At 30.1% G+C, this 27,492-nt stretch overlaps 4 protein-coding genes across 5 annotated transcripts in view; 1 reads left to right on the forward strand and 3 right to left on the reverse strand.

Annotated features, from left to right (window-relative positions):
* The window catches only part of LOC131852079 (suppressor of lurcher protein 1), a 286,739-nt gene that overhangs the window by 172,889 nt on the left and 86,358 nt on the right, over positions 1–27,492 (forward strand). For both annotated transcript variants that reach the window (XM_059202698.1, XM_059202699.1), the window contains exon 5: positions 5,971–6,197. In XM_059202698.1, coding sequence (XP_059058681.1) covers positions 5,971–6,197 — 227 coding nt within the window. The remainder of the gene's footprint in view (positions 1–5,970; positions 6,198–27,492) is intronic.
* On the reverse strand, positions 15,748–17,726 carry LOC131852082 (anionic antimicrobial peptide 2-like). The gene is made up of 3 exons (XM_059202703.1): positions 17,602–17,726; positions 16,786–16,965; positions 15,748–15,795 (listed from the first exon to the last, which is right to left on the reverse strand). The coding sequence occupies exons 1-3, from the start codon at positions 17,644–17,646 to the stop codon at positions 15,757–15,759; spliced, it is 264 nt and encodes an 87-aa protein (XP_059058686.1). The 5' UTR covers positions 17,647–17,726; the 3' UTR covers positions 15,748–15,756.
* On the reverse strand, positions 18,634–19,800 carry LOC131852083 (uncharacterized). The gene is made up of 3 exons (XM_059202704.1): positions 19,683–19,800; positions 19,223–19,402; positions 18,634–18,792 (listed from the first exon to the last, which is right to left on the reverse strand). Exons 1-3 carry the CDS (start codon positions 19,725–19,727, stop codon positions 18,757–18,759), a joined length of 261 nt encoding a protein of 86 aa, XP_059058687.1. The 5' UTR covers positions 19,728–19,800; the 3' UTR covers positions 18,634–18,756.
* On the reverse strand, positions 23,180–26,813 carry LOC131852081 (uncharacterized). Its single transcript, XM_059202701.1, has 3 exons — positions 26,755–26,813; positions 24,035–24,226; positions 23,180–23,255 (listed from the first exon to the last, which is right to left on the reverse strand). Exons 1-3 carry the CDS (start codon positions 26,803–26,805, stop codon positions 23,211–23,213), a joined length of 288 nt encoding a protein of 95 aa, XP_059058684.1. The 5' UTR covers positions 26,806–26,813; the 3' UTR covers positions 23,180–23,210.

Consider the following 27,492-nt stretch of genomic DNA (forward strand, 5'->3'; position numbering starts at 1 on the left):
ATTTAAACGTAGTAAAGTCTTAATGGTTTTAGTCTTAATTGCATTTCCTTTTTACTAAGATATATTTAAAAGCTACTCAACTTGTTGAGTTATACATAAGTGAACGATCCTAATTTGTGTTCGTTTCTCCTAACAGTCTTGTCATTAGACTGTAAAGCAACATTTTTGTAGGGCTAGCCTCCGCAGAGTAGAAAGAAATGAAACAATAGAAAATACTTTTTAATATACTTCTAAATACAAAATTCCAACAATTTATGTACCTATAGTTAAAATAAAATTTTATATAATTGTCTATTTCTTTTTACTAACTCTACAGGTTGATGATTACAAATATTTTTGTTATTACATCTTTGAATTACCTTTATTGCTATTTATTATAAACGCAACAGGCGGAGTATGTTTTCTTTTTACACTGATCTCAATTAGCCGTCATATCTAAGTTTTTTCTATTAGACATATCATCATATTCCATGCATCCCATAATTTTTATAATCGCTCTCTCCCTTCTTTAGGTCCTTCCGTGTTGTTATTTAATACAGACTTTAAATATACTTTGTTATTCAGTACAGGGAGTGCACTTAATAATTTTACCATTCCTAAAGTCCGTAAATATGTAGGCATCTAGGTGACCGCTGTATGCGACGTGCGTGACAAAATAAACACGTCCTGAAAATTGATGAGAGTGGCAAAATTGTCACGGCAAGTAAACTAATTCGTGCGCGCTACTTTAATTAATTTTATTCTTTTAGTATGTAATATATGTTACATAATATTTACCTACCATTTTTAGTATTATAAGTAACTATATGCAAACGTATAGAACAATGGATATTAAGTCAATGCGTAGGTGTCGACGTGACGCCCACAGTCCTCTTCATGCATTGGCTTTCCGGAGAACTTAGGTATTATGGCTCCGTGATTTTACTTTTCATGACATATTTCACCCTTTACAAGCTAATTGATGGTAGTAGCCAAAAGACAGAGATGCCATGGAAGTATTGAGATATATGACTTTGTTTAAAGTCTCTAATTATAACCTTATATATGTATATAGGTACGTTATTTTAAACTTGGTTGAAATTAAATACATATATTACAGAGAAAAGTATGATCTTACAATAACTGGTACAACGCAACTAAACAACTTAACAACTTTCAAAGAAATTTGATATAAAAATTGATCGAGCACTGTCATAGACTATCTATTATCTCAGAATGTAACCTGGATGGAGGCATATAGGTGGTGAAAGTTTCTACAGTCCCGGGTAACACCTAGTTTCGTATATTTAAGAATATTTAATTCTATGTCTATCTATTGCAGATAGTGTTAAGTTTTCAAAACTAAAATGCTCTACATGGTACTTAATATATACGCAATGCAATACACGATTACAGTTTTCCACACCAAGGGGCCTGTGCAACGTTCATGTAAAGGGTTTTGTGATGAGCCCAAAATATTGGGCATTAATTTATTCCCCACGCATGAATAGACTGATCTCCGACGCATGCGTATTGGACCGTGCTAACTAACAAAGAGCTTGTTTATGGCATGGATGAATATTAACTTGCAAAATCATGTGTTTCTGTTGGGAACAGTCTAACGGCACATTTTGCCGCAATGTTGCATATATGCATAATTTTTAGGAGCTTCATCAGCTGTTTAAATGAATTATTTACATCTACACGCTTATTTATTCACGTAAACTGCAATTACAAGTTTACAAGTTTTTAACAGATTTTCTCTGTGTTACCAAAAAGAGTTACCTGATTGAGATAAAGTAGTAATAAATAGGGATAAAATCGTCTTCACTTATTTTGGTTTGGTCATCTAATTATTATCTGAGGTAGTGATCAGAGAAATTATTTTTGCTTGTATGAAAAGAATTTATTGTCTATTTCAAATTTATACCCATGGCTATATATTTTAATTTTCATTTATATAATTCAATATATATTATTAATTAGTAGTATCAATAACATAGATGGACTTAAATAACTTTCGACTATAGCGCAACCATTTATAAAGTAGGTACTTTGAATTAAACTCAATAATTTTAATTAAAGTGAATAGAAATCCAGTTTTTAACACAATCTAAAAAAATGCAATATAAGTATTATATTATAACTAGTGAAAAACATTTCATATTATCAATCATGAGTAGTATATAGTAGTTGTTGCGGCCTCCTTGACAGGACTGCTTGCGGTTTTAAGACGTGACTAGGACAGACGAAAGAAAAAAGACAGACTCGACAAGGAAAAAAGACGGACAATTACATAGATATTTAAATAATTATATTTTACTTTGAAAACAAGCTCTCTTCTTTAATTACGACGACATTTCTCAACGGTCGGCCGACCAGCAGACCGTTCAGTAGTTATTATGTAGGATATAAGATAGGCATAGGCACATATGACGAAAAAGAATAAAAACCCCATAAAAAGAAGAATAAGTATACTACATACTTACATCCGTATTAAAGAGAAGCGACAACTTTTTGCAATGATTAAGGAATCGTTACGTGTCCCCATATTTCCTATAAACTTCATAACCTTTTTACATTCGTACCTCTGTTGATGGTAATATAAATAATATTTTACATTCGTATAAATGGTCACACACTATATAACTGCTAAAAGAATTAACCGACACAAAATTTTAATTTCAGCTTGCCACAATACTTTATTAAAACCACATCGAAATTTCTGAGATTACCGCGAAAATATGCAGACGTAAATTCTCAATTTTGTTTTATATAATAATTTACTTATTTATTTCCTATATACAGATAGTATTCAGTTATAGTTTTATTATATTTATAGATTATTATCACTACCAATGTGTAGACTGTGTGTGTCGTTAGTGATTCAGGAACGGTATTTTTTATGTATTAAATATATTAAACATATATATTTATAAATACTATATTTAACCTAGTAAGTGATATTCAAGATGATTTTCTTGCGAACTTCTCTCAAAAGAAACTAGCCGAATTAGACTGTATAAACTATTATAAAAAAAATACATGCAAATGTAGCAACCATTTATATACCACGTTTCTATTTTCCATCCTCTTTGTTTGTTTTGTATTAAAAAAGTAAATATCCTTTCATTCTTTTAAATGTACAAAATTAAGTTATTAATATACAAAATTATCCGTTCATAATCCATCTTGTATACCTATTTACGATGACTGAATATAAAGTATTCCTACAGAATAATATTATAACAAGATTGAAAGCAAACCGTTTACAGTACGATCTCGATCCTGTCAACGTAAGAAAGTTGTCATTTCGTGACCGATTGAGTTAGGTTAGGATTCTGGTAAATATAGCTCGTCACTGTACGATGGTTTGTCGAGATAGCGACTGTATGCTACTGGAGGAAAACTGACGTTTTTATAATGACATCCATTCGATCTTCATACTTTCATCTGTGTACTATGGGAATTTGTTCTTCCTGAATATGGTTGAAATGATGGCTATCCATCCATCTATTATTATACTTGTAAATATTTGCTGTTTACAGCCACCTTGTACCAATCTATATATTTTTTTTGGAGTCCACATTACAATATATGCAAATAGACAGTCATGACTATTATTACAGATGAAGTAGTGAGATTAATTATTAGTACTTCTATCTCATAGACGTAACACTTGATATGCCCATATTGTAGAGTATATTTGAATCCAACAGGGCAGGAAGCGAACCAAACGCCATCTCTCGGATTAGTTTTCGGTTTGATACGGATACCTGCATCATTGGAGAGTCAGTCAGAGAAATGTAAATTGACACACAAAGACAGCTTTGGTCTTGGCTAGATTTGGAATCAATACTGAAGATTATAACTCCAGTTTACCTTGATCTGAGCCTATAGATAAAATAACAACATATCTTCATCAAAGTATTCAGACTCTTCAAAGACGATATAAATAATAGTAGTAGATAAATTATTAAAATAAAAACATCCCTGACTTATTCCAATAAGGCGATTATAATTAATATCGGTTGTTAAAAACATACAATAATGAACTCTACACAAATGTTCAAGACAAACATGTCAATATGTCAAAATACATCAATAGCTGCACGAAATCAAAAATATGTTAATATCATAAGATAATAATTCCATATTTTCTACTGGAACGTGGACACAGAATATCTGACTTTGATAGTAAGTATATCCGGGAATAATAGGAGATTATTATGTCCATTAATCGCAGTGTCTCAACATAAAAAGCACCCGTATCCATCGTGTATGCGTAAGATTGATGAGTGAGGGAGGATAAAATGCTACGATTTAAGAGTACTGTGCGAAGTTCAGAAGACTGGGACACTTACTATTATCACTTAATGTGCATGCTTCACGTTCTTTTTCAAACTTTGTATAAATTCAAAATCTAGTTCTTGATAAAGAATGATGCACTATGCAATTTTAAATTGATGTTTTAATACTAATTATGCATCGTGTATTATTATAGATTATATGTATATAACACACGAATAAAATATTTCTAATTTATATTATATATTTTGGCATTTATTAAAAAAATATGTAGATGAGATCAAACAAATTAATGTATCTTTAAAGATCATACATGAGTATCCAAATAAAATTAAAATACACCGTAATATTTCGTAAATTAAATCAAATAGAAAACCATTGAAAACTGCAATTTTAGTGTTCATAAAACAAACAATATTTCAATTTATATTTTCGGTGCTCTAACATGTAATGGAAAGAGCATGTGAAGTAAAACTTTTACCTGTACTCTCATGAGGGTTGTATAGCGAAAAATCTTGAAACATGTCTATTTTCGTACTTTGAAAAAGAAATAAAATATCTATTACATTTTGGTCTGGACTGGTACTGGACATATCTCATAGATAGTATAAGATATATATATTCTGGGTATCTATAATCTATCTACTTTATCATTTTTTTTTTTTAACTTTTGTTTAAGTATATACTTACTTCACATTAGTAGGTAATTATTTTTTCTCAAATTGAAATTTGACAGTATGTAGTAGTAGTACACCCAAATTTTTTATGCTTTTAGCAATGTAACAAAATTCGTTTGTTATTTTAAAAGAAGATTGCTGCTTTAGTCTAAAGATACTTTAGAAAACAATGTATTCGCAAAATTTTAATTTCCTTTAAACATAACTAAAAGTTGTTCCATAAGATATTTTAAAGTCTTCAAGAGCAGTGTATCATAAAATCGAGACAGTGTAACGCCTTTCAGCGACCGATTTTCAATAAACCACCTTACAATGACACTAATGCCTGTTCATTTTGAAATATTACAGTCATCGTGCACGACCAAAAATCTTTGATATTAAGATAAAATGTTTTATATCGTCACTAACATGTTCAAAATCGGTAGATAAGTAACTTTGCCATTAATACTTAAAGTTTTATATAGAATACGGAACCATCAAACGATTTTTACAACAGATCATATTATACATATTTATTGACAGAATACAGTAAAATGTATAGTTTGGTAACTGCATAAAATTAATTAAATTAAACTATATTTTACACGATATTCTTGTACAACGTATTTCGATGATTTATTTATGATTGATACCTAAGTTCCCATCTACATAACTGTGGATACCATCCAGATATTGGTAGAGGAAGGCTGAAACAAAGATAGGTGGACTGTGTGAATGACCATGTGACAAGGAAGGGAGTGAATAACGAATGACTGTGAACAGGAATAAATGAAAGTGAAAAACATATTAAGCTGACCAAATGAATGGGATAAGGGAGAAGCAGATGATGATGATCTAAACTCCTATACAAATAATAATCATGATCTTGAATATTATAATATTAATAAATTTATATCGTCTCACCATTCTTTCACTTTCACCGTGCAGCTACAAGTAGGTAAACGTAATTTTATTATTGTTTCATTTCCTTAATGTTCTAATATTTATAATTGTTTTCTTGTTACAGCTGCGTCCGTGGTGATTATCTGAAAGTGTACTGGGAAGTGCAAGGTCCGGGACCACCTGGTGCAATCAGTGAGCGTTCAGCCTGGGCCAAAGAGTTGTGTGGCAGCAGGACCGATGCACCACCAGCCCTGTACTCACCAGGGCCGGCGTTGGTGCTGGAGTTCCATACTGGCTTGAAGCAGAACAACGCAACAGGCTTCGTGGGCACATATAGCTTTATTGACAGACGTAAGTAAATCCTTTTATTTCCCTGCTACGTCATAGAGTGATAGAATATAAATAAGAATAACTATTCTTCTAACCAATATTTTGTAAGAATAACTGTTCTCGAAACCATTGTTTAAGTTAATTTTACAGATATTATTTAGGTGGTATCTTTTTGTACTATAAATGACAATGATTTCATATATAGTCTCCTTAACTTTACTTCTATTCACACATTGTGTGTTTAATATTTCATACCTAGTCTTACCATAAATATTATTACAAGGAAAAAAGTGTTAGTTTATGCTTATTCGAAATTATCTTCATTGACTGCAATACAGTCCTTAAAACCTTGAGGTCAGTTACCATTAGTGGCACGCACTCTTTACATAGAAAAATTGTTTCCTGACAATCTTATGGATTGCTTTATGGACTTATTATTACTTTTAAAACAAGCTATACTTTCTAAAACTGACTATAAATCATAATCAAGCGGATGAAAAACGACTAGATGACGGCCAATCTTCAGCTTTGATGAAGTCCGGAACATTCGTTTCCACCAATCTTGGATGGATCGAGCTTGAAAAAGTCTTGCTGAAAGGACAATTCTTGAATGTAAAACATGAACCATCTTCTTAAAAATGGTATCTTGTGACACTTTTTTTGGCTTAGTCACTCCCACATAGTAACTATCACCTATTAAACCATAGTGGGATAATATCCAGGTCCAGGAGGTTTTTTAAAGTTTTGAACATAAACACGGTTATTATGTATGTTAAAATACTACTAAATTGTAAAAAAAATATATGCAAATGAAACCGCAAAAGTAATTTCTATTTGGTGCGTTTCTGGAAACTTTGAAAAATAAAATTGGCATTGAATTTAAAATCGTATTAAGGTTTAATTTAAAAGCATTTTTACCAATTCCCTGTTGTACCGCTTATTGTTTATCATATTCGTATTTGTATATATGTAAGTTTAGTATAAGTATGTATATAAAATAACACAATACAAGCTCTACTTAATATGGAAGTAGATAGAGTTATATGATATTCCCATGTGTATTTATTTGTTACTACCTAAATTAACCTTATTAACTGCATCATGAGTGGTTCGCCTCTAGATTCCAAATGACCTCACAAAATCGCATCGTCGTCGAATCGTATAATGTTTCATTACTTATCCCGATCTTGAAAGGGTTTCACGTGATCCGAATATACTAAATTTTGGCCCCGGCAACGTATTATGTTATATCAATAGAGATGGACATATTTTATGCTAAAAAATGAGTGTGTATGCATGTAAACCCTTCGTGAAAAACGTGAGCGGTTTTTATAAGTGGATTAAATGTGTGGTACTAGTTATATTAAATTTACCATTTTTAGTAAAATACAATAGAAATAAAATTTAGTAACATTATGTTCCTAGGAGTATCTAAGTATACTTAAACTAAGTATATCTAAGAATATTTGATAGATACCGCTATACGTATTCAACGATTGGTAAATTCAATATTTTTGGTAAACACAACACCAGTACCATTTACAATATGCAGTGAGAATTCAGCGCCTTTGACTTCTTCCTACACACAATTCTTTCTGCATTCACATAATTCGCCTCATATATGTACAGCGATTCCTGAAAATAACTGATTCCCTCATGAGACAACACAATGATTATAGGTTATCTTGAGCGTCCCCTGGTATATAGATACATCCACTGCTACATTCTATATCTATTTCGTCAAAATTCAACCGACAATCGTTCACATGCCCAAATCGATCTCATTAAAAACTAGAGAGTTTTTATTATCTTTCTTACATGTCTTAGGTGTCTAATTATATATCGTAAATACATTTAAATTAAGTATACATATATGGCTGGTATACTTGTATTTGCGCTATATTAAAATGTTTGTTAAGATGTCTTCAAAGTCTGGTACCATTGTTATATGTATTAAGTTTTGAGAAATATAGCTTTACAGAATTTGTACTGTAATCCCGGGATTATAATAAACATGGACAATATCACTTTATACTGTATCATAGTTCTAAATCATAGAAATAGTTACCGCTTTTGAACGGACGCTCAAGCTCGTTCTATTAAATCGGCTCTAAAATCGGATTCCAAAGAGATTTGCGTCATCAAAACTATTTCACATAGACACTGATACAAATTGGTCCTTTTGTGTCAGTCGAACGCTTGGAAACAACGTAAATTACGCTCTCAGTTACATACTACGGTAAGCTACGGTATTATTTATTACAAAGCCGTGAATCATTTTATATACACTCCTTTTTAACCTGTGTTTTCACAATATTTTTATCTATGATTTGTGTTTGATTGTGTGGCATTAATTAATACAAACAGTTAACATTATAAATGTGGTAAAAGAATATTTTACAAATAGAATAAACGACACTTGTCATTATATATTTTTTATAAACTAAGGCGTTAGAAGCGTGAATTATACAAAACGCGGCAAACGCTTTATGTGCCAGTATTACTACAATATAAACCAACAGTTTTAATCCCTAGAACAAGGGCTAAAGCGATAGATATAGTGTAAAAACCTGTTTTTATGCATTGATGTAAAATAATAAAAGAAAAACGGAAAATTTTTCATTTATTTTTAATATAACATCTATTTCATTTTAATAAAATGTAATATAAGTAGACTTATATATGTTGATAACTCATATCTCGTTCCCTTAGAACGAACAAACATATATATATTTCATGACCTTTGTAAGAGAATTACTACATGTCGTTTTGTGTCAAATTTGTTTGCATTACGCAGATTTGCTATATGTATTACCATGGCGCACTAAAATGACACACAAATTGTGTAACGTAAATGCCGCTCAGTGAATGTCATATAATTTACATAATATTATTAGATGCCACAGAAAAATACAAATGAGAAATGCTTTACAGGCGGGAAATGTTGCTGCATACTCATCAACAGTCATACTGATTTGAGGCTGTAAAAGATGTCTGAATGTCGCCTTATTTTCTTTCTACCGTGGAGGACGTTATTTTTCGGTCCGATACAATATTATAGTTATTTCTTTTTTGTAGATTCCCTATCAACTGAAATTCTGTAAAATTATAAAATATAAGTTAAATTTACTTTTATATTTCTGATGTACAATAATTACTACTAAAAATTTGATATGAAATGCTTTAAGTTTTCTAATAGTGTCTGACAGGATTGGATAATAAGATTTAGAATCTAGGTAGTCTACGTCTAATAACCATAAATAAGTAATCTATATATAGGTATAAAATATATAAATACCTACTGTATTTTATACAATTAAAGAAATTTTATACCACAACTAGGCATTCAGATTTTCCGTGTCATTCTATTAAAAACTGCAAATAAAATCAATTGCAATAAATAACTTTCAAACTAAAAAATTCTATTGTTTGGATTTGGAATACAAGGCATGTTTGATCATCATTTCAAAACATTGGTGCATGAAGTGATTAATTTAGTTTCCACTTACTGATCCTCATGTTATAGGTTATACTGGCTCTATTATAAATTCGTTTTAAGACTATACAAGGGAACAATATATATCTTACTGTATTGTTCGGGCTTTCTAAACTTGACCATAAAATCCAAGTATTAAATCTGAAATTTCTTGTCGTCACTTAGACCTATATTAATCCAATGTTTATTTTAACCCTTTCTACAAATATAATTTTATAATGACTAAATATCATTTTGGACAATTAAACGTTTTATTCAAAAATCTTTCAAATTGGAGATGTCAGTTGTTGAATACAATATTAACAATTTCGACAATAAACCTCATCTAGAAATATAAGGTACAATTAGTTATTTTTTATTTTAACCCTTTCTACCAAAACTACAAATTAAATTCAAAAATAATTAAATTCGACATTCATATTAATTAGCCTGCCATGTCGATGTATTTAAAATAATACAGTGTTCGATTACTCTACTATTTATTACACACAACAGGTTTACAGGATCATAATGAAATAGACTAAAATTATTCAGTCGCTCCTTTCCAATATTAGTTCAGTCAGGGCAAGTTGGATTAACTTTCATTCGATTCCAATAATGAGTTGGCTCCATACCACCGCACGCTCGACTGAAATCCAAACATAATGTAGATATCCAGTGTGCTAATATGCTTAAGAAATATGATATTCAACACCAAACTACCATTTACATCCTCACTATCAATGTAAAACAAAATATACTATACTTAGAACGCTAAAACTTGGAAACATAGATTCATTTTATTATTTTAACTGTGAAGATTTGTGTAAATTTCAACTAATCTCCATTAATGAAACTAATTATTACAATTCGCGTGAAAAACGTGGTTTTGCACGCAGCATCGAGTTTAATACAGTCGTAAATACGAAACCTTACATACGTTTTAGAACAGAAAATGCAAATCAACAAATTATTTGTGCTAAATAAAAAATAATCAGCGAATTCTATTTAATTTTAGCGAAAATATTTAGGAATGAAAGCATAATTAATATAACATTAAATCACTTCAGTGTACAAATATATATATTTTATATATTTTTTTTAATAACTCCACTAACAACTGATATACACCGCCAAGTAAGACTACAAAAACAAGAGACTTGGCAAGAAGCCCGGTTTTGTTTTTACAAAAACATGTTGCAAATATGTACGAATACTATGCTACAATATTATGGTATGGTATAAATGCCACACAATCGTACTAAATCAATTGTTCAAATCAAGTATTGTCACATTTATATTTGAAAAATTGTCGAACAACTTTACATATTTGGTATATTTCTACAAAGTACAGTCATAAACAATAACATTTAAATTGCTTTGTGAATTTATTTTAACGAGGTAGATTTAGTACAAAGTCATTTGCGTGACACCATGCTTTGTTAGCTGTGGCTGTAGGTTGACATATTGCAGTGAAATCTTAAGGACATAATACCTTAGTTATCTGGAATAACAACACATGAGTACCCCAAAAGTCGCTTGATGATGTTATGATCATGATATATTTTAGTATAAGAGATGGCTACTTACCATATTGGTTTAGTAGCATATTGGTTTAGACTTATGTTTATATTTTCAACTTTTATAAATATATACAAGAACAATTGTCGCGCAATACGAAAACATAGTATATAGTTTATAAAATATTAATTATGTAATATAATAATAAAAAAAATTACAACACCAAATATATATTATACCATGTAGTTTTATGAGATATGTGACAGAATTTTCAATATGTCTATATAACACATTATTATATAATACTACAGTTATTCGTGATAAAATAAATTTTAAATTCACTCAAAGTTTTATTTTACATTTCGTTTGACACGTGTAATATTGTGAAACGAATATACCTATCTATATGATAATTCAAAAAATCATTGCGCACTATTTCCATGAAATTCTCCTGTAGCTTGGAAACAAATACCTACATTTGAATGATTCAGAGAAACATATTTATCTACATATATTTCCGGGATTACTACAAAAGAGTATTTATTAAAGAAAATTTATTTTTCTACTGCAACCAATCTACTTATTGGTAAAACTAATACAACTACGCTTATAATTTTAGTTCATAGGCAGTCCAATTATACATAAAAGATATTAACTTTATGTCAGTATAATTTAAATTGCATTTTTCTTACCTTTAATTCCTTATTTTATACATTTTTCCAGCCATCGATCAATCCCGAAGGTACTTTAGATGTGTAATGGGAATGGGTGACACATTTATTTTTTTATAAATTTTATTTTGTCTATATTTATGCTATATTATAATTAATATTTTTAGGATACAGGACGTATTAAGAACCATTGTAATTGGTTCAGAATAGATTAAAGTAAATATAAAAATATAAATAATTTATTCACCTTCTGTTTTGAATTATTTACAAAATATGACAATTGTATTTTTTAATAAAAACATAGCCACTTCACAATCTTAATTGCATTATACAGAATTTAAAAAAATAAACATCAAGACTGTATATGTATGTACTGAATATGTATTACAGTTTTAAATGAGACATTAATATTTGAGTAAAAAGTAAACTTCCTTATTTATTATATATCTATATATAGATACTAAATAAAAAAATAATATATAAATATAAAATTTAATGTTGTTATTTCATGATAAAATATACAATGTCAGTTTCCTATCTCCTGTGACGGAAGATGAACGTGAAGCCTGAAAACGCTCAAACGGGATATAGTAGGCTTCGGCGGACCGGCTTATCGTGGATTACATGCATATTGAATAATACTTCTTACTCGTAGCTTCTTGGCCTAAATATTTATAAGCAGCCTACAGTATACAGTTTTATTTCGCTTAATGAAACACAAATGGAATAAAATTACAATTTCTTTTCTTACTAGCCGTTTTCTTTGACTTTGCCTACGTACACAATTTATCTTAATTTCCTGTGGATTGTTTTATAAAAACTCTTACTTGACGGACATTTAAACCGAGAAACCTACAAAATACAACATTAAAAATCTAGTTCTTCTATGTCGTATTACAACACTCTATCTCCAATTAGGGTCGATAGAAACGATGTATTATATAGTACATAATACTGAACACAATTGTTAATACTTATTTTTTAATGTCTCTTTAGACTCTCCATACTACTTTACACATATATTGAAATATTGCAAATCATTTATATTATTAGAATGATAACACGATGTTAAAATAATCATAAAATGGTCTGAAACTGGATCTGAAGATCATCAAATAAAGTCAGGAATAAAACCTTATCAATTTGGTATTGCATTGGTTTCAGTAGTAATCAGATATTTTATTATCACTAACAAATACCTGCAAGGGAAACGATTTCAAAGTAACTGGTATGCATTGAGATCAACCATATATTATTTGTAGGTTTTTAATTCCTAACAAAATGAATAAAAACATTGGTATAAGTATGATAAAAATGTATGTACACGCAAAAGGTCACATAATAAATTGAAAGCCAAATAAATAGATAATCAGATGTAAAAATAATGTTTTCCATTTACGATTTATTACTTTTATATTTTGTACTTTGAAAACACCAAAAGATTTAAGTGCAAATGTGCTTTTTAGTTCCTTGCCATTTCACAACTCGAAAATAAATTTATCTTCAAGATTTCATAAAACATTAACCGAGTGGAACTGGTGTAAATCTGAGAAAAGCCTTGCAGACGGTAGAGTCCGAGACTCAAATAGGATCAGGTCAGGCTTTGTAGAGAGGCTTATCGGCCACCTGCTTCTATGCATATTAAAGCCAACAGTCCCACAAGTTGGCGACCAGAGGGAATATTCTATTAGGTGAGAAAGAAACTTATTCTCAAAGTTCTATAAAGAGTTCTGTTTGTTATTTACAATCAGGATGCAGCATGCATTGTAGCAAAAACGATGTATAATATCAATCTAAAATATAAAATAAGTTCTTTGTATGTCTATTGCGACGACAGGACAGGAATTCTAAATAATAATAAAATTTACTATTCTTATGTTATCAGATAGGACACACTCGTACACTTATAGTTCTTCCTACTACTAGGGTTCATTACACAGGTAGATTCGGCGGCTTAGACGGAAAACGATTATAATTAATAACTGATACAACTGGTTCCTTGGCTATGTACTATGCCTTGTTGATCTCCACTAGATCTCTCCAGCAATCCACGAGTTCTCCGCCCGCGTATACCCTAAGGCCGGCACTTCATTGCATACTCATCTAAAAAAATTCTACACCACCTGTCACGAGTCATCAATACAAACATGAATATAATTAGTAAGGAAAATATACTATTATGAATTTATGCTGATAAGAAAAAGAAGGTGATTATAAATAATATGCAAATTAGCAGTAGATAAGTAGATTAGATACACTAGAGACAATACAATATCTTTGCTGTTATTGTTTAATAGTAACAAATTTGAATTAAGTATTTTTTTATAATAATTATAACCCAGGATAATCCGCACAAAGTGAGCATATACATTTTTGTTCATAAGTACACACATAATATACATAGAATATATATTTTTTTTTAAATAATATAAAATATTAAATATATATTAACGTGCTAAATAAGTACTTCAAAGTCATATTGGTACAGTGCGAATATTATCAGAGGTTAAAGTTGAAGTTATTGCGGACTCTAATCAGCATTGATAAGATTTATTTCATAACATTCACGCAAATATTGAACCTCGATTGTTTTTATAATACAGTATTGTTATTGTTAAAGTGGCCTATATTGTTACGAGGCATATTATTATTATAAAAAATATTTTCTGTGTAAATTTCTATAATTTGAAATTACAATACTTACACCAGGATAGCTTTATCATTAGATATTTTGAAATTACACTCATCGATTTTAAATATTTACTTATTGTATAAAAAACTCACGTGCAATGATTAGTGATTTTTACTACGACCTAGAATCGGCAGTTGTGTGTTCGACTGTAACCGATATCAAAAACATTTTTTGTATAAATTTTGTGTTCCTCATTTACTCTCCGCTGATGGAAACATTGATATCAAGCCAAATTAATCTGATTTGCGATATAGTCATATTGGATTCATATGCGAGTATAGATATATATACAACGAAATATGGAGCGTTATTATGTTGCATCCACTGAGACGTCGATAGGTAACAATGCATCGACTAAGGATAACAGTAATGTAGTCATATTTTTATTATTCTTATAGAATTTTAAAGATAATAGAATTTTAAAAATAGCTTCATTACTATTTAAATATACACCAACCAATACTATTGTAAATACTATACTTGATAAAAAAAAATAGGTAGGCCCAACTTATAGTTACTTACATTTATTAGATGGTAAATGTGAGTTAATCTACTTCATTACATTACATAGTATAAAACAAAGTCGCTGTCGCTGTCTGTCCGTTCATATGTATGCTTAAATCTTTACAACTACGCAACGGATTTTAAAGCGGTTTTTTTTAATAGATAGAGTGATTCAAGAGAAAGGTTATAATATATGTACACCCGTGCGAGTAGCTAGTTAGTATTAAACTAAACATGAATTTGAAATTACTGTTCAGTTTTATATTCGTTCCATTAAAGGTGCGCATAATTGAGCGTGGTCAGCTAAATCGCGTCGGGTTTTAATCTCAAATTATGTAAATTTCTAAATTGCAAATTGGTCTTCTTAGTTATTGGTTTCTTTACTACTACTTATGTACTACATTAATGCTCTCTACACAAACAAAAAGTGCTATAATGCGTTTACAGGCACTGTTCTTGTAACTTAAAAAACCTTCATTGTGTGGATTAAGGAGCACAACGAGTAATATCATTTGGTTAGACGACTGATCTATATTACTAAAATAAAAATATTTAAATTTCATTAATTTATTTATCTGTATTATAATAGTATTTGATATTTTATCGAACTTTAATGCATATACAAATTATTCAATATTTTTAGCGCCATTTCATCACATTGTTAATTAGTATTCAACTAACTAATGGTAATTTCCAATCATTTCTGTACTTATTAGATTACTTGGGCGTTTCTTTCTTCTCACCCAGTTCCTTCAACTGAAAATAATAAAAATTCTGAATGAGATAGTTTCTGACAGTGATTAGTTCTCAGTTTCTTTATTTCAGTGAATTAGGAGACGTGTTTTCAAATATAAAATAATAGAAATACCACATCAAACGTTCATTATTCAATTCTTTAAAATTATTAGTTTATTCAGTTGTATTAAATTAAAATAAATTAAGGGAAATCATGATTTATTTGTTGTATATTTGAGTATACTTACAAAATAGTACACACAAATAATTAAAATGTTTAAAGATAAGTACGATCTCGTTTTAATACCAAACGGCTTGCTCTGTAAACTGTGTTTCGATTCGAGAGTGTAGATTAGGTAGTGAAATCACAGGAACAGCATGGCAACGTATGAGTGGTATCATGGAGTTTTTCAAGAAGGGTATATTAAGCTTTCTTAAGAGTCGGCAACGTGCATGTGATACCCCTGGTGTTTCAAGCGTTCATAGGCTACGGTAACCATTTACCATCAGATGGGCCGTATGCTTGATTGCCACCATCGTAGTATAAAAAAATATGTATATAGTCGACGGTTGCCGCTTATCACCAAGTGGACCGTCAACATGTTTGCCATTCCGAATATACAAAAGAAAACTATATGCTCGCACATGCTAACGACGGAGTGTCACACTGATGGACAGATGGACGAACAGTCTATCTAAGCTTTATAGTCTGGAAATATTCAGATAAATAAGAGGACCTACTTACATTACCCGTTTTTTAACTTTGGGTATATCCGGGGAAGGTAGGCGGGTACTGCCGGACTCTTACTAACTAAAAACCCCAATGTGATCATTCTTACTTAGACATTATCCTAAATTAACATATAATGCCTTCTACTTCGAATTCACAGGGACGTCATCGCGGTACACAACTAATATGGAAAATTATATTGAAAGTATTTATATAAAAAATATAATTAAATTATATTATATATTGAGACAAATGTGAAATTATATATTATCATTACTTACTGTCTTGCTTAAGTTTTCAATAAAGTCATTGACGTCCTTCTTAATCTTGTCGGAGTCGAGCGCATTCTGCACTTGTGTACCAAAATTCTTGGAAGCTTCTTCGAATTGTTTCTGAAGATTTTTCAAGATATCGTCGCTGGCCGCTGGGGTTGCTGTATCACGTTTTACGAATGCGTGTACCTGTACGATATTTTTTTAAGTTCTGTTATACTTATTGCATTGATGTTGATTTTTTACTGCTACTATTTGTACCACACAATTTCATAAAAATACTGGCTTTCAAATATTTAGTACACAAACCGAAAGTTAGGTAGGTACGTGTACATTTGTACTAGATTAATATATATTTTATTGGTTTGCATCTCAAAAAAAGTTCTCGTTAATTGAAAAAGTAAATAAATCAAAGAAAAATGAAATATGTGTACAATGGCACTAATAATGCCCACATGAAAGAAAAAGGGCAAAAATAATAATAACGGTCTGCGTAACCGTGTATTATATTATCATTTGATAGCAGATTCTGTGGTTATTTATGAGCATATTTTTCAAATTTATTTAGCTAATAAGTTATTAATTTTAAGACTGTACGAAGTAATAACAATTGTAATGGTTTACCATTAGTGACCAAAATTATAAATATTAGTTTAGTAAAGCAAATTAATTAAAACAATATAAAGATCTTCCGTAGTATAAAATAAAGAATATAAATAGTATAAAATATTAATAAATATTCGATAGAGTCTAAGAAGATAGAAGCTGGATATTTAAGGATATTATAAAAGTAGGCAAAAATAATAGATATGTCTCATTACTTACATTGACAAGGCATACTGCCAACAGGACGATCAGTAGTTTGTTCATCTTTGTTTCTTTTGCTTCTCCTTACTTTGCTTGTACAAGTGAAAAGACCGGGATCAGTCGACAGACTAAAACTCTCGCACTAGCAATACCCTTTATCTATGCTCTGCACAAAAGTCAGGTCATATTTGCTTTCTTATCACCGGTTCCGGGTTGCTTGTTAGGAGAGCTAATTAATTAATGACTATGCAATGAACATTCATCGAGTTCATTTTATCTACTGAACTATTATTTCATTGTAGTCTATAATACATAGGCAACGAATCTAGACTATGTTTGCATCCTGTCTCTGGTAATTAGGTACCTATTTTATTTGGTATTTTTTGACTAAAGTATTCTAATATTCACATTCGTAGTTATATAGTGAACATAATATACCCTTGTTTTCGGTAATCACGGGCTTGAACTTCATATGATACGAATATATGAAGGTGTATATCAATTGATTATTTATACTAGTCTGGTGTTTCTTGTTTTCTATCCTCGCTTCTTAGTTTGAGACTAGATAGTGCTGTGGGATATGCTAATAGAGATTTATTTCATTTACTCAACCCTCATCACTGTAAATAGTCGATAGAATCTGGTGGTTCAAAATTTAATTTTGTACGGGACGTTCGGTATAATTTTATTTACTCTTTATTAAAAAAAATAACAATGTATTACACATGTTGAAAAGATATAAATATGCAAATTAATATAATTTGACTACTGATGCGCTACTAGCTAACCCATTTAATATTATTTTTCCAATTCAGTCATATTTATCGGCAATTTTAAACAGTACCGATTTTGTTTGGTTATCATGCCAAAAAAAATGTGGCACTTTTGAAACAATGCGATTTTTTTGTTTCAACGTACCTTGTACCTGTATCCTGGTTGTAGCAAGTCTTACGGTAATAACTCACTTTCAGGTATATTCGAGTACTATGTTGTAAAAACAACATTATAAAGAAAAACAAACATATGTTATTACTAAAATAAAAATAACTTTATCCAATATGTAGAATGTATTATTGTTTTTATTATTGATTTGTGTTTTAATATTCACATTATTGTTAGTATTCAACTATAACTATTAAAATGGCAGTTTTAAATATTCGTGTAGACCCTATTTTACTTCGATGTATTTTTCTTCGTCAGTTGGCTTACCTGAAAATAATTAAAATAGATATTAGTTATTGTCAAGCGGTTACATCTATAAGAGGAGCCTTCAAAATTATTTCAAAGCTAGTTTCCCGATTTTTCAATTCTTAATAAATAATAGGTATTCTATTATTAAACTTAACAAACGATTGAACACGTTCATTTCCATTATATATAGGTACTATTATTTCAGATTTTTATACTAATTCTAACACATAACATCCGCTAAAATGACGACGAAACTGATTTATACAGGGAGACGGATGAATGAATAATAAGTACCTAAGGGTAGAAGGTAGTTTAGTTAGACTTATTTCAAGTAGTGTATATACTTTATATACACTACTTGAAATAAGTCTAACATTTTTTACTGTAATATAAATCTTGTAGGACTTATAGGATAAATGTAAACGGATATACGCATTATTATACTTACAGTGTTACTAATACTTTCTATAGCGTCATTTAATTCTTTCTTTAATTTCTCAGCGTCGAATGTACTCTGGAATTGTGTACCAATATTCTTAGCGGTTTCTTCGAATTGTTTCTGTAGATTTTTCAAGACGTCGTCATTGGATGCTGTGGCTGCTGTATCGCGTTTCACAAATGCGTGTACCTGTATAATATGATGTTTTAGTATTAATAGTGTATTACGTCTAAGATGGATTCTTTTCACTGTTATTATTTCACGACATTGCAAAAACATCGACTTAAGACACTTGCAAAAATTCTAATATAAATATTTAAATGCAAATTAAAAAAAATATAATGAATATTAATTGGAAAATAGTGATGATTATCCGGATTTAGAAATAAAGCCGAATTATGATCTTGTTATTTTAAAAGTAAATTTAAAGATGCTTTTAATAAGTAAATGAAACGCTTCCATTACTTACATTAACAAGGCATACTGCCAACAGGACAATCAATAATTTGTTCATGTTTAGTAAGGTATACTTTGCTTCTACAAGTGAACGAAACGGGATCAGACGACAGACTAAAAATCTCGCTCTAAAAATACTCTTTATCAATGCTTTGGATAACAGTCAGGTCATATTTGCTTCCTTATCAACGATTCGGACTTGCTTGTTAGGAGACTGATTATTTGATGACTTGCAAAATGAAAATTCCCCGAGTTAATTTTTTCCGCTAGAAATAGCTCAATTCGTTGTAGCCTATAATACATAGGCATAGAATACATGCCTATGTATTATGGACTACAATGAATTGAGCTATTTCTAGCAGATAAAACTATGTTTATGTCCTAACATACTTTAGAATACACAACTGATAAAAGTGTACCTACATAAGTAAAGGTATTGTCCGTCGAATTAATATTATTATTATATAGTAATATAGTAGTCCTATAAAACGCAGGAATTAATTTCATAACTATTGTACATACTGCCTAAACCTGGCCTCATATTATCCGAACGGCCTGTGTCGGAAATGCCGTTCCAATGGTTGCTACGCCCGCCCTCTTCAAATGCTCAAGTATATTAGTAATTCAAATAAAACCACTGCATCAAGACTCTTAATGTGAACCCACTCTCACTCTTCGTGGGTAGCGGCTAGACAGTCAGACGCGGATGATCTTAATCTTCATACTAATACAGTACAAAGTATGTGTTCGTAAGTATGGTGGTGAAGAACAAAAGGACAGAAAAGTCCATATACTAATATGTGGCGCTATTTTGTATGTTATCAGGCACTTTATTTCTATACTTCCACTTTTTAATAAAAAATAACCCTGGACAATTAACACAACGCCAACTAGTCCCACGATAAGCAGAGCTTGTATTATGGGCACTAGACAACGGATATAGATACTTAGATTTTTTTTTGTAAATACATAAAACACGCAGCCCAATACAAACAAGCATATTCATGAATAAAAAATTTTGCACCGTGCGAGGAATCGAACCCGCGACCATCGGAAGTAAACTGTGTTAAATCATGTTCTGCTAACCGCTAGACTAGCGGTCAGCGGGCGACAGTGGTCTAGAGGTTTAGGTAACCCGTCAAAATTAATGAAATTGAATCAGCAAATACGAAACACCTAATAATAAGTGGTAATCGCCTATAAACTTGTATCTCGGATATCACGTCGCCTCGTCGTCGTGTTACGCCCGTGAAACTCCTAATACATTGCCATTTCAGAATACTAAGGTACCATGACTCTACAGCATGCTCTGTAAATTTTTTGTCATTTCTCAAATTTTAAACCTACACACAATATATGCGTATAATGTATGCGTAGAACACAATGTAAGGCAAGATTCAAAAGGAAACTTTATAATTATATGTTGAAGCAACAGGATGAGTGTTAACAGCTTTCCGTTGTTATATAGGATATATATTAGTAATTTCTTTGTATATATATATATATATATATAGTACCTCTTATAGCAAGTATTTAAGTACATATATACTATTGTTATATAAGCATGTTACTATTGACATATATACCTAAGTTAGGTAAATACAAATAGTATGCCTTTTCCCATTACTGCCCTTCAATCGCTTTCTGTTTTTACCCCAATGGTTAGCTGGTAGAGAATGCCACGTGGCATTAAACTCATCAATTGTACATTATTTTAAATGGTGCAATAAAGGATAAATAAATATAAAAATAAATATATATATAAAATAAACTACGCGGCGGCAGAAATAGGTGAGACACATCTGTCTCATCTGTGTCTCTATGATAAAATATCTCTTTATACCCACGCAGACCACTTTATACCTCCACTTCGGTAAAATTACTTCCTACGTACAGATCAACAAACAGATTTCATCTATTTATAATATTACGATAAGAACGAGTAAGAATTCTATGAAATATGCCGCAATGAATTATGTATCATAACAACAATATTTCTTGTTAATAAGTATAAACATTTTATAATAAGTATAAAGTTAAGTTGTAAATAATGACAATTAGATATTGTTTGCCAACTTTATTGTAACAAAACACATCAAGTTATAAGGGTTATGAATCCTGTTACCATTATAAACTAACATAAAAAGTAGGTACTTAATTGAACTTTATTTATTTATAAAAACTGAGTTAATCTGAGAAAGTTAGTTAACTGCAGTTACATCTAATTTTAATTATTAACTTTTAATCGGGTCTTAACATGAATAAATTTATGGTATCTATCTCCCTCGACGATTCAACGAGGTTGCCCTCACTCATGCTTAACCATGGGTAGGGCAACCGTTAACCTGAGTACGGCAATGTCGTGCCAGTAGTTTTTTCTACTAGCATTACTAAATTTCGCAAAGAAAGACTACCTGACACACAGTACTTACGGTATCCGTAAATTTATTGACTAATGCTACAGAACTTTGATTGAAATTATTTATCACAGACGATAATTTTAACCAATCTAGCTGACTGCAATTGCATATTTTTTTTTCATTTCTATCACTTAGTGGCATTTAAGTAGAAAAGACAGTGAAAAAGAAGAAGCAGTGTGTAACTCAATCCAGTAAGTTGGTCCAGCATTCAGCATATCGGCAGAATTATTCGTTTCCAGATCGATTTACATCATTCGTATTATATAAGTTATAACTAACGAATATCTAATTTATTTTAAATATGTCCTCACAACTACTCCTGATTTCATTTATGTAAGTATTCATATACATCATGTTCTGTCTGATCCGAAAAGACCCAACGTAAAGATAAATTATAATAGAGCGGAAATCGAATCCGATTCATGAATTTCAAGTCCTCAAACCACAGGATCACTAAAGCATTGTGATGAGACATCACATTTCTACAATATCTTTATAAAGCTTGCTTGTAGACCACTATTTATTTAGGACAAAACATCTATTACATAAATACTTTAAATAGGGTTCGGCAAACGAATTGTTAGTACTGGGGGTCCAATTTTAAGTGTTTGCTCGGCCTCCCTTGGGATCAGGTTGTTTGTGAAAAAGTTACAGCAAGAAAATATTTCTGGCGACTTTTTTGTAAGTTACACTCATTTTCTGGCAGGAGTTCTAAATTAAATATTTTTGTATGAGTAATTTGGTATTTGATACTGATACAAAAAATACGATTTCAAGTGTGATATTTAATTACAAGGCATTCAAAGTTGTTTTTATTAAAAAATAATCGACAAAATTGATTTTGAAATCGATGAAGCACAACTTACGTATGCTTACAAAATATATTAAGTACTTTCTGTTTTGAAGTCGATTATAAAATAAACACATGTTGGATTGTACTAAATGGAATGATAAAGTAATATGTCTATACTATATATTATTCTTAACAAAATTCAAAGAAGTTTAATTTTACATTATAGGTAGGCAATTGGTTTTCATTAAAATTTCATCCACAAAATTAATATAACGCGGATCAATATTATTGTTTATCCAAAATACATTAATAGTTTATATTTTATAAATTAATTTGCATTAGAAGCTGGAGATGGAGCAGTCAGGTCTTGAATCTGAAATATACGAACATCGATTTAAATATTATTAAGAATTAATTGTGACTTTGTTTAACGATAAATGTATCTACATTAAAAGTATATATAAATTTATTAAGAAATAGGGCTTACATTAGTTACCTATTTATTAAAATTCTTATTTTCATTAAAAATATTAAAGTTATGATGAACAATATAATTATGAATAATTAACTATTAAAATTAGTCATATAATTATATCTATATAGCTTTATAAATATTATCCGTATCTTTATCTATTAAAAAAAAATGTTATATACTTTAGAGATTTAAGTCTTATCTCACGAAACTATAACTAGATGCCAAAGAAGGCTTGTTAGCATTAGTTCCATTTGGTAAAATCTACGACATCTCTGAATTGATTTCAGCTCCGTTAACACCAAAACTTCCACGACAATTGTTTCACGCTACTTCATATGATTAAATTTGATTCATACATATATCAAGTTGTGTTTAATACTCATACTGAGTATGAAACTATTTCGACTAAATGATACACTAAAAAAAATTAGATATTTATTTACAAGTGAAACTATTGATGAAACTATTTCCATGTAAATTATGTTTTAGTACAGGTTCTCACTAACCTATACTAAAGCGCCGTGAATTTACTATCCTGAATCTCACCCTAGAACCAAAGAGATCAAACGAAAAAGTTATCCTAGACGCGGCAAGCTTGCTTCCTGCCATCTGAGATAACAGTGGTTATTGTATTCTGGTTTGTGTTTGTTTATAGATTACTTGTAAAATATCCTTACCGCCTTTGAAACTCTATTGACTTGATCACCAATGACACTGAATATCGGCTGTAGTTGCTGCGTACTGACTTGATTTACCGAATTAGCCAGAACTTGGTCAACACATTTTCTGAACTCGTCCACATTTGCCTGTATGGATTGCAGTACATTTGTTTGTGGAGGCGATACATCTCTTTTCACGAAGGCTGCAATCTAAAAAAATATAAAATACATTGCATTCCATTCCCTTTCATTGTTGTATACGGATCTAACAGAAGAATATAAAATAAGTGTATACTAAAATTAAAATCCTGTGAATATATGCTGTACGGTTTTAATTCCTATTTTCCTTTGTTTTAGTGTATAATATTCCGCAAATTATTATCAATCATCTGTTTATAATTAATAAACAAATGATTTATAATACTTCTGTTACATCATAAACTTATACATACATTATAAATACTGATAAGACATTATTTTGCGATATACAGCGCATGAAGGACATTAATCATTTGAAGAAATAAATGGCACAGTGACTCTATACCGGTAATCGTCGGCAAGAATAGTTACTTCAGATAATATTACAGATGATTTTCTTATAAATACTGTTATAAAATCACCTGTAATATTATCTATCAATGATGACAAGTCTAGTACCTTCTACAGAAATAGTATCCACCTATTTTTTGCATTTACAGTTGATTTTCCAATTTTTGTTAATTATACAAGTATTGCGAGTATATTTGCCATAATCAATATAAACAGTATTGATTATGGCAAATATACAACCAACTAATTTTTAATAATAATAATAATATAATAATAATCTCAGGACATTCACACAGCGCCATCTAGACCAAAGTTAAGCTAGCTAAAGCTTGTGTTATGGGTTCTAAACAACTGATACAAATACATAGATATTTTTTTCGTAAATACATATATATTATACATAGAAAATACCCAGACCGACCCAGACAAATAATCATACTCACGAATACAAATGTTTGTGTCCTGCGAGGAACCTGCGACCATCGGACGTAAAGCAGTGTGCTAGACCGCTAGATCACCGAGGCCGTCAAAATTATTTATATTTCAATTTCATTAATTTTCTCGCAATTACAATTACATACTGTTTTAAATTTTGTTATAGAATTATTTGCATCGTGTAAATTCAGTTAGCGACTTCACCGATACCGAAAATTATTAATTATTCAAACTTTACATTAAAATTGGTCAAAATTTACATGCGTAGCAATTAACGCAGACCATGTCATGATCCTTTTTTAATTGCAAGTATAAAATGTGTCCATAATGTATAAATAATGAATTAATATGGGTGTTGTTTAATTTATAGACTTTAGTTGAATACATTTTACTTTTGGTGAGCATTCAGTAGGTACGTTATTGTTATAAAGAACTCTTAATTACATTTTTCAATCAAAACCAGATTTTACAGCCACAACTGAAAGCTGTATTCTATTTCTTTACTCTTTAAACTAAATAAAAAACTTTAAATAATAATGTAATTATTGTCTCAAGTCTGTGGTGGTGGACTTAATACGTAAAAAAGTAGAGTCAAAATAGAATAAAATAAAATAAGTTTAAATATTTGTTAAATTTGGATCGAACAATTTCAGCATTTGACGAATTTTGTTGTCATGACAGTAAATTAATGAATTGTGTTACTTACAATTAATATAAAATCAAAATTAAAACATCAGAGATAAGCTATATTGCTCTATAGAATACTTATAGAACTTTATGAGTACGCTCTTGAAATATCGTTATTTCTGTTGTAATGAAACACTGATAAATGATTAAAATAACGATTTTGTTGAATATTACATTACAACAAAATCGTTCTTTTAGGTAGAAAATTATAAATACAAATAGGTAATAAAAAGCCACAAATCTTTCGTGTTGACTAGTGATTTTCCTGGCAGATAAGTACTACCTGTTCATATCAGTTGTGATGTCTCCTTTAGTACTACAATAATGACTAAAGATTTATTTTTAAAGCATTTATGACTGTCTTTGTGATTGCTTGTTTAAAACATAATACTTTCCGAATTGCTTTCCCCAAGTGTTTCCGTTACAAAGCAAACATCTTGCATGTGCTGTCAAAAGATCGTACCTACTTCCCTTATCTTCATATTGAATATTAACCTAAGTAAATATAAGAAATATGGTAAAAATTCTTATTTTGTATCAGGCATCCCTTTGAATAAGTAAGCGTTATTTCAGATATTCAAATTATTATGCATATAAGACAAGAAATCGCAATACAAAAAGCAATCCATAATATATGATGTTTATAAGAGTTCAGTAATGTTATTAATATTTCTGAATAGAATATTTTGTTAGTCAAATAAAATAGAATTGTATATTTATGTCAATAAAAAATATTCTCCTTCACCAATATTTAAAAATTGAATAATTTAAATAATGTTCCATTAACATAAAATTTTCTAGCCTCGATTCAAACTTCCATCACTAATATACTTAAAGTGTGTATAGTTGTATTCTCCTAAAGGTATAGATATAGTTGTATTCTCCTAAGGTAAGTAATCTATGGAATAATTTTATGGTGTTCTTACATGTACCGAATTGTTTGAACAAAATAATAAAAGTATGCATTTTTTTAATCAGTTACATTCTAAAATCATAATATATCTAATTAATAAATCACTGTTTCCATAATGAGTTCTATATCAGACATGTGTACTCATAATACTCACATTAGATATTAACAAAACCAAACAGAAAAGAGTAATAACTTTGTAAACCATTGTAACACGATAACATTAAAACAGAGGTGAATATGAACTAGTGGCATGGTGTTAAATAGTAACTCTTTATGTACATATCAACACGACGTTATATTTGATGTCATTGTGTTTGGACAACATCCATACGGACAATATAAAAGGACTGTTTAATAATAGAATTTTATTATATAATCCCAGACAGACAGAATTGCCGATTTAAATCATTTTATTCTATAAAAAGATCCGATTTCCGTTCAGATTTATTCAATTTATTTATTTGCCTTATTCAATCTTGTCTTATATTTAGGATATTGGAATTAAACCTCTAGTACTCCGTGTTTTTATATTATTTTGAACTTTATTTAATGATGGAATACAATTGATATTACAGAGAATGTATACATAACACCTTAGTTCTTCAGTATAGCAACAAATGAGGGGCACGAAAATTACTTAATATCCATAATGCGTTACATATATATTGGCGATGACCACTTACCATCAGGTTACCCGCCAGCTTATTTGCTATTCCAGTGACATTATAAAAATTAAAAACAAATTTCATTCATAGTTCATGTTCTTGTAGGTCCCATTTTGTTAGCTTTACGTCTGTAATTAGCCATTACTACTTGCAGCTGTTCTAACAATCGTTACATGTGGTTATGGTATATTATGAAGTTCTACGCCAATTACAGAGGGATACCTATT

Source organism: Achroia grisella, unplaced genomic scaffold, assembly GCF_030625045.1.
Source record: "Achroia grisella isolate CSIRO2021 unplaced genomic scaffold, CSIRO_AGI_Agris_v1 utg821, whole genome shotgun sequence".
NCBI lineage: Eukaryota > Metazoa > Arthropoda > Insecta > Lepidoptera > Pyralidae > Achroia > Achroia grisella.